The sequence below is a fragment of the Varanus komodoensis genome, unplaced genomic scaffold, assembly GCF_004798865.1.
Source record: "Varanus komodoensis strain SLA01 unplaced genomic scaffold, ASM479886v1 scaffold61, whole genome shotgun sequence".
Classification (NCBI taxonomy): domain Eukaryota; kingdom Metazoa; phylum Chordata; class Lepidosauria; order Squamata; family Varanidae; genus Varanus; species Varanus komodoensis.
The window spans coordinates 1,051,480-1,066,887 of NW_025336236.1; the positions used below are offsets into that span (position 1 = coordinate 1,051,480).

General features: G+C 42.4%; 1 protein-coding gene across 8 annotated transcripts in view; it reads right to left on the reverse strand.

Moving 5' to 3' along the window:
• Positions 1 to 336: 336 nt before the first annotated feature.
• The window catches only part of IRF2 (interferon regulatory factor 2), a 40,881-nt gene continuing 25,809 nt past the window's right edge, over positions 337 to 15,408 (reverse strand). For all 8 annotated transcript variants that reach the window (XM_044449905.1, XM_044449903.1, XM_044449904.1 and 5 more), the window contains 8 exons: positions 14,955 to 15,049; positions 13,962 to 14,061; positions 11,842 to 12,018; positions 10,430 to 10,476; positions 9,274 to 9,388; positions 8,119 to 8,283; positions 4,496 to 4,542; positions 337 to 1,690 (listed from right to left, as the gene is read on the reverse strand). In XM_044449905.1, the coding sequence (XP_044305840.1) occupies positions 1,373 to 1,690; positions 4,496 to 4,542; positions 8,119 to 8,283; positions 9,274 to 9,388; positions 10,430 to 10,476; positions 11,842 to 12,018; positions 13,962 to 14,061; positions 14,955 to 15,041 (1,056 nt within the window). In that variant the 5' untranslated portion in view covers positions 15,042 to 15,049 and the 3' untranslated portion in view covers positions 337 to 1,372. The remainder of the gene's footprint in view (positions 1,691 to 4,495; positions 4,543 to 8,118; positions 8,284 to 9,273; positions 9,389 to 10,429; positions 10,477 to 11,841; positions 12,019 to 13,961; positions 14,062 to 14,954; positions 15,050 to 15,408) is intronic.

Consider the following 15,408-nt stretch of genomic DNA (forward strand, 5'->3'; position numbering starts at 1 on the left):
TACTTCTGCCCTGTGTGTTGGGAGGGGTGGGCGCAGAGCACAGACTCAGAGCCCTGAAGCTGGTGCTTTGTTCCTGAGCTTGAATCTGGGAATCCAAAGTATCCTTTGGCCACACACCTTAAGCACTGTGAAACTCCATCAGTTTTAGTGATGAACATGCTTAACTCTCCGGTTGAGATGACTGGGTTTCAAGTATGGTGCACATTGGTTGAATCGTGCCTGTTGTTTTAGAAGAGGGTTTTACTGCTTCCTTCTGCCACCACGTGAGACTCACTCAAGTCTCAATGCCCCTCAATGCATTGCATTTTATCAAATCCCATAAATACAGACAAGGTGTTTGTTTAAAAACTTAACTATATATAATATTTATTATCAATCCACAGGATAGTTTGATTGCTACATAAATTTCATTAAAAGCTATTTCATCTTTACAAATTGTAAAAACAAAGAGAAAAAAGAAAATGTGCCACAAAGATGTAATAGTTGCTGACAACCAAGACACCGAATTGTAAAATTATAAATTTGCTGTAGAAAAGATAAAAAACCTGAAACAATTATATTCACTTTAGAATTTTACTTAGAATAAAATATTCCACTGTATAAAAAAATAAAAAAGCTTACTCTGGCTAGAATTAGAGTATCTTTTTTCCTCTTTAAACTTGGGAATTTGCATAATATATCTGTAATAGATTTTCTTCTATTGTACCACACAGCTTTCAAGCATAGCAGATTAGACACGTATAAGACAAGCACTCTTGAAAACAATCTGTGAAATGTACATGGGAAGAGTTTACCTTCCTATTCAATTCATTTTTCCATAGTCCAAGGCAAGGCCACATTAGCTGGATGAGCCTTGGAAAAAAACAGCATGGGGAGCAGGAGGAAGGGCCTTAAGTGTGCCATTAATTAGAGCGAGATAATGAAGGCCTTTTTTGCAAGTGCTTTTTTTAATAAGGTGCGAAAGCAGACTGCAATATTGCTAGTACTGCGCTATGTACATATTCACAAAAGGTTCAGAAAAAAATCCAGCTAGTTCACATTTTCTCTTCCATTCCAAGGTTTTCAGTTGCGTTACGGCCTCAACTACAAGAAGTGCAGCAACTCCATGGGGGGGCTGTTGGTCCTCTTGGTGAAGGTCTGGAACATGCCAATGTGGGCCTTCTGTCTTGGGCTGTAACCTTGGAATTCCAAACTTGATTCATGTCTACATTCTGATGGCTGGAGTCCTGAGTTTAAAATGCTCCAGTACTGGAGTTAGACACAGTCACAATCTGTTTTATCAAGGCTTTTTCCTTAGCTTTGTTGAATGTACATTAGTTGTGCTCCTCAAAGCCACAACACAAGATCTGTCAAGAACATACCAGCTCACGGCTTAGCTGCTTTTGACCCTCGACTGAGTAATATCTGATGTTTTCTTGATGACACTTGCCCGGTTCTCATGATCTGGCGGCCTGCTGCTGTAACTGGTGGAAGCTGAACAAACAATTTGCTGGAGAGGGAACTCTGAGAAAGAAGGCCACGTGTTGTAAGGCAGAGGGCAGCTTTCTTCCTTGATGGTGACTTGGAGGTCAGGTTTATTAGAAGTCACAAAGCTAGCCATGCCAGGAAGTGGGTAAGGGGGGTTCCTTGTTCCCAAGTTGCTATAGTATTGCTTGCCGCCAATGTTTTCCTTCTGCCACTGAAGCTGACCCTGTAGAGAAGAGACCTTCAGTTTATCAATTCTGCTAACATCACCAATAGGACAGCTTCCAATAAGAGCACTGTCTGCCACTGTAGAAGTCCTCTGTTGCAGAGGAGACACTATGATCAAATGGCTCTCGTCATACTGGTAAAGGGGGAGAAAAGATAAAGGGGACTCCCGATGGTGGCGTTTAGGGCACAGGGTTCCATTTCTCCTTAAGCAGTTGTGCTTCATATTACAATCCATTTCTTTTGCTCCATAGATAATGGCACTTACTGATTCTCCCATTATCTGTGTAGCTTCTCTCCTTTAGATTTTGTTTTGGTCATGCCAGAATGTGGTAACAAGGTTATGTATATACCCTACTGCAAGGCATTTCCCAAACAAGCAGTGGAAGAAAAGTGACACATGTGCCAACCCCTGAGCTTGACCTACACACATTCCAGGGAACATGAATGATATTAAGCATGAACAGAGTCTCCTAATGCGTTCGGCATTCTCAGCTGCCCACCATTCCCAATTGCACATCAGGCATGTCTTCGGCCAAATACACAGAGGTCAGAGAGTGGGGCTGGTGCACAGGTCAGTGTCATGGACAGGATTAGCATGGGGCCAAGAACCTCTGGATCTGGCCTGCCAAAGGTCTGCATGCGGTCCCTGAATAGAACTGATTTTCCCTCCTTGTCCCTGTGCTGCACGTGAAGCGACAAAGGAGAAATTTAGAAGCCTAATTGCAGCACTGGGGAGGCATGCTGGGCTGCTGCCCAACCCTTCCAGCCCCCAGGAAAAATCATCACTCCCCCACTGCCACCAATGATGGCTTCTCAGAAGCTTGACTGTGTGGGGGAGAAGTTGTGTGTGTGTGAATGGAGTCTGGATAATCCTGTTCAGGCTACATGACGCAGTGGGTGGCCAAATGCAGCCCCTGAGGCGTTTGTCCCAAAGAAATTCAGTCTGGAAATGGTCCTCCATTGCTGGGCTTGCAGATGCAATCCATCCCCCACCACGAATTGATTCAGTATAGACATAGTGAGAGAGAACATTCTGGCCAGACCCACTAAGGCAGGACACTTCAAGACGAACTTTGTGAGCACATTCAGGGACAATGCAATCCAACCACTGTTAACTCCTTCTATACCCATATTAGCAAATCTGGGTGTATTCTAACCACATGTCAATCTGGAAAATGTGGAGGCTGTGGAAGTGGGGAGAGAAGTGAAAGGCAGTCTCCTAGATAACCTACATTGTAAGGAGTATGGCTTAACCCTTTCCAAATGAGATCATTCAGAATCAAAAGTGCTTAACTTTGATTGGACTGCATCCTCAATTTATTGACAGGCTGAAACTGCCATTCTTTTGACTGAGTTAAAAAGAAATCACGAACAAAAACTACTGTGAAAAAATGTTTTTTTTTTCCTCCTAACTTTTCTCTCATGAACTGAACAGGCCAAGCAGAAATACTTCTCATCTTACAGGTATCACATGTGTAAGCAGCTTTCCATCATGGTTAGGAGAACTTCCTGCCATTGTGTTCAACCACATATGAACTCAGGAAATCCAAAAGTGGCAGCTTGTGACCAAGATATGACAAGCTGTAACTAATGCATTCCCAGTGTAGCTTTTATACACTTGCACAAATGTTAAGCACAGCTGCTTGTTCATAAAATCTCCCAACAGTATGTTTTAATGTCTCCAGAAAGGCTTCACCTCTAGTTTTCACAGGTCAAAACAGTACCACAAATTCTTACCTGACATATTAGCTTAAATTGCAGCAATATCATAGCTGCTGAAGTGTGAGGGGAAGCAAGCTGAAGTGGAAAATATGCATTGCACCAATGTAGTTTGTGCTGATTATTAGCTACTTCTGGTGCAGTGCTTCTCGCAGTGGCTATTCTGGGTCATAAAAGCAACGTAAAAAGCTACACAAGGAGAAAAGAAAGGGCAGGCGGGCTTGACTTCTTCTGGCCTCGCTGGAGTTGTACAAGATGCCCTGGGCAGCACGGCTCACTCTCGCTGAAGTCAGGGATCAGCACCAGGCCTGAATATTAATACTGGGACAAGTGCCTCCCATGCATTGCCACCAGGGCCTCCTCGGCAGATTCCATCAGCCTGGTCTGTGAACTAGCTAAGCTGGACTTGGGAGCCATTATAATGTGACATAACTGTAGCTGAAAAGATATTCTGTGAGGCCGGAGCTTCACAAGAGCCCACGGTAAGTTCTCAATTTCACTTCTGAAATGGAAAAGCAACCGTTGCCAAAGCTACAGCCAAGTTCCCCAGGGAGTTTCTGAGTATGAATGCTGCCTGCTGTCCTGGAGATGAAACATGAATATGCCTTGTCACGGCTGTATTTTTAGTATCGCTGGATTGGTTCAGCATTGCAAGCTGCAACAAAATGCTTACTCGTCAGCTGAAGCAGAATATGTATTTATTTACTTTATACATGGATCTGCAATGGTTAAGTAGCCCTGACTGGCCCTTATGTCCCCTGAGGAATCTTGGTGCTTGGCATACAATGTGCCACACAATCTATTTGGCCGTAAGGAATGCTGAACATTGCTGCAGGTCTGAAGCCATACAGAAGCAATTTTCAGTAGCAACATTTCAAATATTTAAGGGCACAATCCTGTTCAGGGAAAAGAAATGAGACAGAAAAAAAAAAATGTCCTACAACTCCCAGCATCCCCCAATCTAAGCAAGCAAGCAAAGCAACCAGATAAATAAACAAAGGCATCTACACTTTGAAATAATCAAAGTAATAAACTGAAGCATACTTGTGGGTATCTGCAAAACAGTTTATGGTCCTTTGCTTACCTGTGCATTTTCTTCATCACTTGGGATACTATCTGTTGTTTCACTTTCTGTTGGACACAATGAGATAATGGTATGAAAAATGGAAAATGTAAGACCTTGCTTGTCAGAGTAACCAGGAATCCACTATATAAAGCAACAGGCTGGGTTCAGAAGTAGTCATACGTAAATCTACTGAAATCTGTGAGATGTAAGTTAGTCATGACTAATTTATTTCACATTGATTTCAGTGGGTATACTGCAAGCATGACCAAATGTGGATCCAGCACAATTTTTGTTTATAAGGAGGATGGAGTCTGTTTCCCTGGATCTAGACAGATTCCAAGTCAACATTATGAAGTTTATGTCAAACCAGACTATTCAGTGACCAGGTTTGCACCATCGGCTTCTTTCACTTCCCCAATTGTGCAAACTCAGCCACTGTGAAACTAACTGGACAATGAAATGCCACAAGGCTGCCAGCTGGATATTGTCACACAACTAAAAACTGAGGACCAGATTATACTAAACTTAGAAGCTGCTAGAGAAAAGAGGATGTAGCACTGTTTCAGTTTGAGGGTTAGAATGGGGAAATCGGTCCTATTTGTCAGCCTGCTTCAGGGTCAACGGTCTTTTTTCAATAATGTCAGAAGCACCAGTCATAATCACATGGCGGAGTCTTTGCACATTCCCATGCTGTACCACCAAGCAGAGCTATCAGCACCCACACCCAGGAAGCGATAAAACTCATTCCATTTGGTAAGGTTTATCTAAATTTTCAGGTTCAAGGCGTTATTTTTAACCACATTTTCATTCTGCTACAATGTCCTCTCCCAGAACCAAGCACTGCCATCACAGCACTTCGAGGTTTCTTCGCCACCTGGATTGGGTTTTATGTAGGATACTGCATGCAAGCCCAAGAGGCCAGATCAGCAGCACAGCTGTGAGGCTAGGGTAATAACCTCTTCTTCTAAAGCACTGTCCCCTCTGTTCCCACTCAGCACAAACCAAGTTGTTTTGTTTCCGTACATACAGAAATGTATATTCCAACTTCCTAAAAAAAAACAAACAAAAAACCCCCTACTTGCAGCTTCTCATAACAAGCCACTCATACAAGTATCTTGATCCTACCACCCTGCACTTTACAGCTAAGCTGTACCTGTGGTTTCCAGATGCAAAACAGGGATTCTCACATTCCTGCCATCACAGCCCCAGTACAGTCTGAGGAACCGTCACTGGAGGAGGAAATCAGGAATGTCTAGGTGCATGTACAGAAACCACCAAATTGAATTGTGCAACCATTTTCCTCTCATTACTTTTGGTGCCCTAGACTGAAACCCTTGAAAGTTGCATGGCGCAAAGGCACTTGCATTTAGGAAGACTTCCTCAGGATATGTGCTGTTCAGGGTTCCTCATGCAAGGTACAGAAAATGGCATTAGCTTTAAGCAGGGCTTCTCATGGTCAGTCAACAAAGGCTTCTGTATCCTATACTTTTTTTTTCCAAAGCTGTCAGCTGACGCTCCTTAAGTTTTTCCTCCAGAAAATGTCCCCCACATTCCTCCTCCATGCTTAAAAAGCATCTTGCCATATGGGGTGGGGTGGAGGGACCGGGACAGGTGCAGGAAAGAAAATCTGGATGAATGACTACATGAGATCACTGAAACTGCACCCCATGTATTGGGGACACGTCCTCCCTCCATATTACTTCTGTCCTTTCCAAAATGAATCCATGAATCTTCCTAGCTGATGGAATACACACTGCAAGCTAAGCATCATTGGTTCTTTTCAGGTTCTGGGGAGTTGTGCTGATTTGGGCCTGGGAACCTGACAAGTTTTGGATGGGGTTGGACCTGCTTATTAAGAATTGGTTTAGCAGCCTGCGTGTTCCTGGATCCATCAACTCATCACAGAGGCTAGGAGTGTTATCAGTCGGTTTAGGCTGGTTCATCAGCTTGGGCTGTTGCTGGTAATTTGCCCTAATAACATCAAGATCTAAATATACTTCTTTATATTTCTATTACTATTTCACATACTTCTTGCTTGTGTTCATAAAGCTTATGTGTTGCAGTGATTAGAATTGTTTCAATGTCTGTATCAATTAATGTATTGATTTTATTTATTAATAATTGCTAAAATGCATTTAATTGGACTTTAATGCATATCATTGTGTATTTTAAAGCTTTTGTTTTTCGTGCAAACTGGTCAAGATATTTTAGAATATGGGCTGCATTATATATATCTATTCAATAAACAAACAGAAATAACCTTGAACCAATCCAAAATGCTGCCACCAAAGTTGTGACTGGGGTCACACATACAATGAGTGTGCATCCAAGATAACAGAGATGGGCAACATGCAAAGCCTGAGCTCATCATGGTTCTCTGACCTGCTCTTTAAAGTTTCATTTGCTTGATGCATGTTCCCGAATATGACCATCTTTCCTTTCCCATGAATACAGATAAGTGAGCACTTTCAACTGCAAAAAATCCAAGTGCATACCCAAAACATTCACTTTCTTCATTTAGCAAAGCTTGAAAAATGGGATTTTTTTTGCATAGGTTCACAAGGGCATATACACAAACATTTCCTTTGAAATGTTTCTACATTCTACATAATGTCTCTATGTATAACATTAAGGGTTATACATAGAACTTCTCTGAGTGTTTTGTGAGAAGAAACAAAATTCTTATTTATTCCTAAAGAATACATTGTCTTCACTGCAATCAATGTTTTGGATCCAATTGAAAGTGTTGGTTTGGGCCTTTAAGAACTTAAATCCTCTTTTCCAAACCTGGCATCCACTGGGTATACAAGGACTCCAAGCCCCATTCTCCCTAGTCAGCAGGCTACTCATCAGGCTGTCTGGGATGATGGGAACTGTAATTCCAACAAATCTAGAGGGCACCAGTTTGGAAGTGTTGCCCTGAACCGATTGATACTAGATCATACTAAGAATCGAACCCACCCATATGCACCTATCTAATCAGAAATTAGATAGTAATGCAGAAGATAGGTCTCCATGGGTTTAGACTTCAGCTCCCAGCATTCCTGAGCCTGCTGCCTGGGGCTTCTGGGAGTTGAAGTTCCAAATACTATAGCTTGACCTCTCTCTTCTGCCCATCCCTGACTTAAAATAGCATCAGAGCCACCTCCTTAGGAGGACATGTGGGTTTTCTGTAGAACATTTGGTATGGCCCCAGAAGGACAACAAACAGTGTACCTGGCTGATATTTTGCTATTCGATAATATTGATAAATCCCACAGAAAGGTAGGGATTTTTTTCATAAATAAATACATAAATAAATACACCTAATAATTTCGCTCTTTCCATTTAGACTTTGTCCTGTTTAGGGATTATCTGCCTAATGATTTTTCTATACACAGTCAGATACGCTAGATATATTTGCAAGGAAATAGTCAATGTTAGTTCCCTGTTTCGTTTACCACAGTATGCCACAACAGGGTATGTTCTTTTGTTTCACAGAAAAAAATGCATATGCTAGGAAAAACCTTTCCCCAAAGGCACTCACAGAATCTCTGCCAATTTTCCTAAAAACAGAAAAGAAAAGCACCAACCAAAAGTTCAAACATGGTAGCAACTTAAACTGATTCCTCAAGCTGTTATGCCAGTAGAAGCCTGCTTACCTACGTAGGAAGAAACAGGGGAGATCTGTAGTGGATATAGTTGACTCATACTACTGGGCTGGTCATCACATTCTGTTGTCACCTCTACCACCTGACAAACATCTGGAGGATTGGGAACAATCATATGATCTTCAGGACCAACCTCAAAGTGTGTATCTCCTACAACTTTTGTAAGAACAAGAGAGCATAATGATGATTATATGTGGTTGTATCAATCAAACGCATATATTACAGTCAAGGGGGAAAAAAACTGTCACGGACCATAACATTTCCTAAAACAGAGAGGGAAATAGACCTAACATTGGTGCGTTAATTAGAGGAATCAACATAAACCCCATCTAACTGCAATCAGAAACCAAGGTTTAGAAACCTGGTTAAGAAGGAACCTGGTTAGCATTCACTATGGTGCAGAGCAGCAGTGGACGATTTGTAACCCTCCAGATATTTTGGCCTACAACTCGCATGATCCCTCTGGCTAGGGCTGAGGGGGACTTTATACATCTTTTATTGTTCAACATGAAGCCTATTTAATTTCATTTGCCATTCATAGGACATGGAGTTACTCAGATATCCACATTTCAAATAATGTCATTTTTTTTGGGACACCCTGTATATTAGGCCATTTAACGAACGGAAAAAAATCTATCCAACCTGAAAAAATCCTTCATAAAAGTATTAATTAATGTGGGCATTTTTGTGTATGATTAGAAATCTATCTCTTTTCTTAGTTTAAAAAAAGAAGAGTTTTAGCTACATATGAAGCCATAAATTTTTTCCATCTCATCTCTCTCCTTATAATCTGGTATCTATCCTAGCTGAAGAGTGCTGGCAAAGCTCCTATTTTGACTTTGTCACTTTTATTGGTGACAAAGGGCTGGATCCAGCTATACATATGGATGAAGCATGCCCACTGAAATCATAATTAACTTGTCCCACTGATTTCAGTGAGTCTATCAAGGCCAACGCCACCAAAAGAGCAACTCTGGTGCTCTTCTTTGTGCCTGCTCCAAGTAGCTTTTACAAGGGTTCTTAATTACACCAGAAAATTATCCTTGTTGCTATTCTAATTCTGTCGCATTACTGCCATTATAGTGAAACTGAACTTTGTGAGCCAAAACTACCAGGCAGGAAAAGGAACGTGCTGGAACTACTTACCTACAATGTTTATTGTACTGTCAACTTCAGTTTTTATTGTGGAAGATAAGCAGTAATCGGAAAACCCCTGACTTGTTCCATTACTCAGTTCATAAGATGATTCCTCTGGCTCTTGCTGGAAAGGAAACACCAGGTGTCAGGACTATGCAGGAGAGGAGAGATGTGGACACACACTCTCCTCTCCTCCTGTAGCTCCCCTCTAGCGACGCCCTCCCTCACCATACCCAATCTTCTCAGCCATGCTGGAGTAGCTAGACTAAAGCAAGGGAATGTTTCAAGGTTTCCAAGTTCAGAACTGCAACAGCAACTGTGCTTTTACATAGATCCTGCTTGTATACACAAAAGCAATGTGTGGGATATATAAAGTTCTTTCCAAGAAATGTTAATGCGTGGTTTGTAATGAAAAATTTATATTATGGGTTACAAGGATGAGGTGCTACCTCAAACATTTATTCTTATAAAATATTCATCACAGCTCTCCAAGTTAAGTGAAGTGCACAGAGCAGAGAATGCGTGATACAGGTCGCAGTGTTTCCCAGTCAGTGTGTAAGATTTTTTTTTCTATCTAAACATGCACAGGAGTGTGCCCTGACACTGTTTTCTATTCCTTACGTCTGTGACCATGAGCTTGACAAGGTGTAGGCAAAGCCTGCTGAAATTTTGGAAGTAAGATTTTCAGTCGTCGGTGGGGTCCCTGGTGGACTCAGTGTCTTGCACTGTTCCTTGCTCAGAATTATGCAGGAAAATGGCAAAACATATTATGCAACATAAGATAAATTAAGCAAATTTGTTCCACAGTGCTGCCGATGCTAGGCCACATGCCAAGCCCACAGAGTTATCCTTTACAGAGTTGTCTCAACTCTACACACAATTTCTTTTGGTGCCATATAAGAGTTACAACAGCAGAATGACATCATCAGTGATAATGCAGCAGAGAAATCAGCAGCGGAGAAATGAGCCACCATCTACACCAAGTAGCAAATTGGGACAGGGAAGGATGCAATGATGCCTGGCTACTAGTGGGCTTTATGTTGTGCTAATGGAAACTAGCCTTTGTACAGCATCAATAACACTTAGAATCATAGAATGATAACCCTATGGTAGGATCAAGATATCATAATCAGAAGTTGTCATGTCAACGAAATGAAAAAAATACCTTAATTTGTTTCACTTTGTCTTCTTTGTCTGGTTTGGGTTTCTTTCCTGTAGAAATACAGTGAAAGCTTTTTTGCAACCATTTCCTAATAGACTGTACAGTTTTCCTTGCCTCCAACACACTCTCAAGCCTCTCCAAAGATCAGAAAGCCTCTGAACATAACATTGCTCATAATAGTCAGTTTGGTGGCATTTCAGAAGAACCCAGGCTGAAATTAAGGGATGCTGCACAGCAGCCATGGTTGCAGTTGGCTCTGCAAGGTAACCATCGTGACTGAACTAAACTAGGCATACAGGCTGCAAGCAGCTGTTGCACAAGCCACATGGCCATCACACAGTTCCTTTTTCTCCCTCTTTCTGGGAATGTTTAGCAAAGCATCTTGTGTGATGCTGCATCATTGCACTGTGCTTCTCCTTGACTCTGCCCCACATCACTGACGCAAACAAAACACTGTACACTCGACTCCTGTTCCTCTTGCCCAGCACTGTCAACTGCAACTAGCAGATGTTCTATGGGATCCCAGGCAGAAGTCTTTACACATGCACTGGGTTCAGACAACACAATAATCTTCACTCAGGTTGAGTATGGCTTGAGTGTGGGTTGCCAAACTGTGGCTTGTTGATAAAGCACGAGTTACCATATTGTCTAAACCCGGTTGTGCTAACAGTCTCTGGCTTGAAAATCGCAACAAACAAACAAAACCAAACATGAATAAAACCCATCATTTCGTCTTTGGGTCATGAATTGTAGGTTCTTGCCCAATGGCTTATCTTCTTTGGGTTTCGACAACATGACAACAGTAACTCACAGTTCAATGGGGTTAGAGAAAGGGGTAAGCAACTCTGTTGGGACTGTGGGCACAATTGACAATTTGAGAAATTGTTCCTTGGTTTTCTTACAAAATGGGTGTCATGGGAGATGCCGCAAAGGACAGGTCACCTGCCCAAAGGACTCAGTACAAAGCAGGGGTGGGGTCTGAGTCTTAACATGCCAAACAACTCTTTTGAATCCACAGTTTTCAGCACAACAGATTCCCATTGCCCAACAATCCTCACTTCAGAAGAAAACATGCCGATTTAAAAAATAAGCCAGAGGATAGGACACCTTGCCAAGTGCCAAGAACGCTCTCTGGGGACGCACTGATGTCTGTGAGCCTCGTGTTGTCTACCCAGGACTACAGCCATGTGCAACCGCCTCTTGTCTCAGAGTGGAACTGAAGGCCTGACACAAGCAGTGAGCATTCTGCAGACGTGACACCCCCGCCGCACAGGAAACAGTTGCCTATTCATCTGTATCTAAATGGCCTTTACACAATACGACAAGCATTGCACGACCGCCACGGTTCTGTTTTCCAAGACATCAGTCTGCATTCTCAAGGCACCCGGGAGGCCCACCACGTTCCGTTCAAGTACCTTTCTTAGAAGGCCTCTCGGATAAGGGTAGCATCCGGTATACTCTGAAGGCATTGTTGCCTTTTTTTATGCTCTTGTCTTTGACTTCTTCTATATCAGGTAAGGAGTTCATAGCACATCGGAAATTTGCCTTCCATGTCTTTGGATCTGCTTTATCAACTCCCGGCTGGTACTTTCCTGATAAAGAAGAATAAAAAGCATTTGTTAAACTGGAATTTGACTTTAAGTTGAGGAGAATGGTCTGGCAACAACAGTTCAGCATTGGCTTAATTTCAGTGAGAGGAAGGAAAGGCAGTGAAACGTGCCAGCAAAAGGCAAAAACTTGAAAAGAGGAATGTGGAAGAGTGCTGGTGGGGGGCAGCGGGGGCACCTGGCCACAGCTGAATGATGCTGCTGGCCTAATTGACCAAACATGTTCCTCCATAAAACTGACTAAAACGTCGATGTTACTCATTTACAAAGAAACTTCCAGTTATTTATTTTGGACATTACAAAACAGATTTTTCCCATATGCAAGACTGCCTGGAGAAACTTAAGTATGAACTGGGTCGTGCATTAGGCAAGCAAATAACCAAGATCAAGTGAGGATATCACAGCCCTGGGCCCAAGTTGTGACTCAGAGAAGGACGAGCCAGATGGCTCCAGGGCCACAGTACCACCAGCTGGTGAACAGAACCACAGTCCTGACATTGAGCTTGAGGTTGCTCATCAGAGGTCCGCAGAACCCGAGGCTGATGGGCTGGAGACAATAAGCCTGAGTCAAAATCCTTACTGATGGCTCCTCATGCAGCCGATGCAGCAGAAGAACTGAGTACCTCCCACACTACTATACCTGCCCAATAATGCAGGGGGAATTCCAGGCAGAAAGCTACCAAAGAGTTAATAAGTCAGGGAGTCAGGGAGCAGGCCCTTTAAGACTCACATTCAAGCAAGTGGGGTAGAGCTTGAAAAGAGTGGACTGAAGGAAAAGACACTTTAGGTCTCAGGGCACCTCCAGCTTTTGTTGGCATAACTTGCTTGCAGTATCCAATGATATTTTGACATTAATGGCAATGATGCCATGCAAACATAAAGGGCGTCTGCCCATTAAATCGTACATGCCCAAGCTTCGCCCATGGGTGCCTATTTTACATGAATCAGAACAGAAGAAAGCGGAAATTTCCAGCCCCAATTTCAGCACAATTCTAGCTTTCCCCTGACCAATGCTGAGTGAGCCTTTAGGGCATGTGCTCTGAACATTACCAGCATGCTCAAAACCTCCTGCTTTGTTCCAGCACAGCAAGCATGGCCATGGTTGTCTTTTTGTTCTTTTTCTTCCTTTTTAAGGTAGAAACAAAAAGCATCATATTTTTGCTCTTTAGATTTTCTTTTAAAAATACAATTTTCTGACCTCCCTAGAGGCCAGATGGACTGTGTGAAGTGAGTCAAATTCTAGGATTTAGGGTGCCATATCAGTGATGTCACAACCTAGATCAGGGGGCCTAGGGGAACTTTTTCAACAGGGGGCCAGTTGAAAGGGGGCGGCGACGGGCGCAGGCCAGTGAGGTGGGGGTGCCCGCGGGCATGCATGGGGCAGCGGCGGTTTGCTCACTTGGAGATGTCCAAGCAATTCCACAACCATCTCTGAGCGAGCAAGCTGCCACCTCGCTGCCCTCTGAGGAGGACTGGATAAATGGGCATGGTGGGTCGAATCCAGCCCACAGGCCGTAGTTTGAGGACCCATGACCTAGATTCTTTCATATCAAGCCTTCTTAAAATTAGCTCAAGAGGTTCTAAACGGCGTGGGAATGATGTTCTCAGGAATGTGCTTAACTTTAGACCATGTCTAGCTTTTTAGATCCATGACATCAGCAATGAACACCTTTGTTATGCCTGTGACCCTGTTGTAGTCCCAGGGCCTTGCTATTCATTGAATGAGAAGGCAACGGGATGCATGCGTTGCTCTGTCTCCTCTGAGGGATGATGAAACTGAGGAAGCCCTTTTAGCTGCAGAAGCCCCATGTGCCCACCGCACCACATTTTGGGCATTATTCAGCCTAATTATGTGGGAAAGCAAAACAAATTATTATATTGAAAATAAATTCCACCAAAAAATGCCCAAATGAATGAGCTGCTCTTACCTGTGTGAATGGCCCAGTTCCTAAATAAAGGGGCATCTTTTTCAACATCCCACCCATGGCGTGCAGCATGCATCCAAGGAATCTGAAAAATCTTTTTTTCCTGGAAAAGAGAGCAAAAGAATCACCAACAATGATTAACTTTGCCTTAAATTTTCTTATTTTATAAAAGAGACTGCAGTTGTACCATCTGCATATATTTATACCACTTGCTTACTTTCTGGATCAATTAGTATTTCTCCACAGAAATATCTAGGAGTTCATAGGGGCTGATGTTCTTGAGATTATGCAATATAGTGTAAACTTGAAAATACTTAGGTGTTCCCTTATGGTTCACAAACCTGTTACAAGTTTCCAAAAAGGCATAGCTTATGCTGCAGTATGAATTTAATAAACATTCCAGCTAAGGTATTATTGAATGGGTTGTGATTTCAAGCAAACATTTTGAATTTCAGTGGCCTCTTCTAAACATTTCAAACATCTATGCTGCCTAGAGTGGACCTCTTGGAGGCAGAAATGTGCATGCCTGGAAAATAGGCATATCTTTCTCTGAGCCTTCTGAGCAGGTTGGCCTATAAAAGAATTTAACCATATCTTGGTTATTGGCAACTCATGACATGTAGATATGGGATGAGATTAAGAAACATGACTGGTCAGTTCACTATTTTCCAGAAAGCCATGAATACCAAACGCTATGGTTTGCTACACATGCAGTGCCAAACCAGAGTTTGGTATTGCAGTATGAAACTGGCACTCATTTATTTCCTCCATTCTCCCCTTGGAAACTCATGATGATTCCTTCCTGGTGTACAGCAAACCAAAAGTTACAGCCGAAGCAACAAAAAAAAAAATATCGGTTGACCCTCTCAAGATTGTATACAAGCATTTGATCAGTGTGAACACAAGATTGGTTCGCATAGCATCGAAGCAATAAACATTTTAAAAATTGTCTGTCTCATTTGGTTATGGCTATCTAAAAATACAGACATGGCTTACCTCATTTAGCCACTTCAGGCCTGGTATTTTGTTTGAATTTATTTGTTCCTCTAGCCATGGCCGCATCCGCATTCTTTCCACGGGCATTGTTTCCTCTGCAAGAAGAGGAAGCATGGATACATTATTTTGAACACCAGATAAGTTTCCTTTTTGTAATACACAAAAGAGACATTCATTATTTTTTTAACTAGTAATGTGTAAATGTTAGGGCAAATCATCTGATGGCTTTGGGCAACAGAGGTTCTACTCATTCACAGAATGGGCCCAACAAGAATGTGACCTTACCCACTTGGCTGACTTTCATTCTAGGGAAAGAACTAGGATTGCATAATAAGGTTTGATCACTGTCCATTGGCAGAGCTTTCCAACAGTTTACCTTATAATTCACCTGACGACAGCTCTTAAATGTTTCACCTGAAGAATGCACCCATGTCTAAGGCAAGCACTTTTTCAG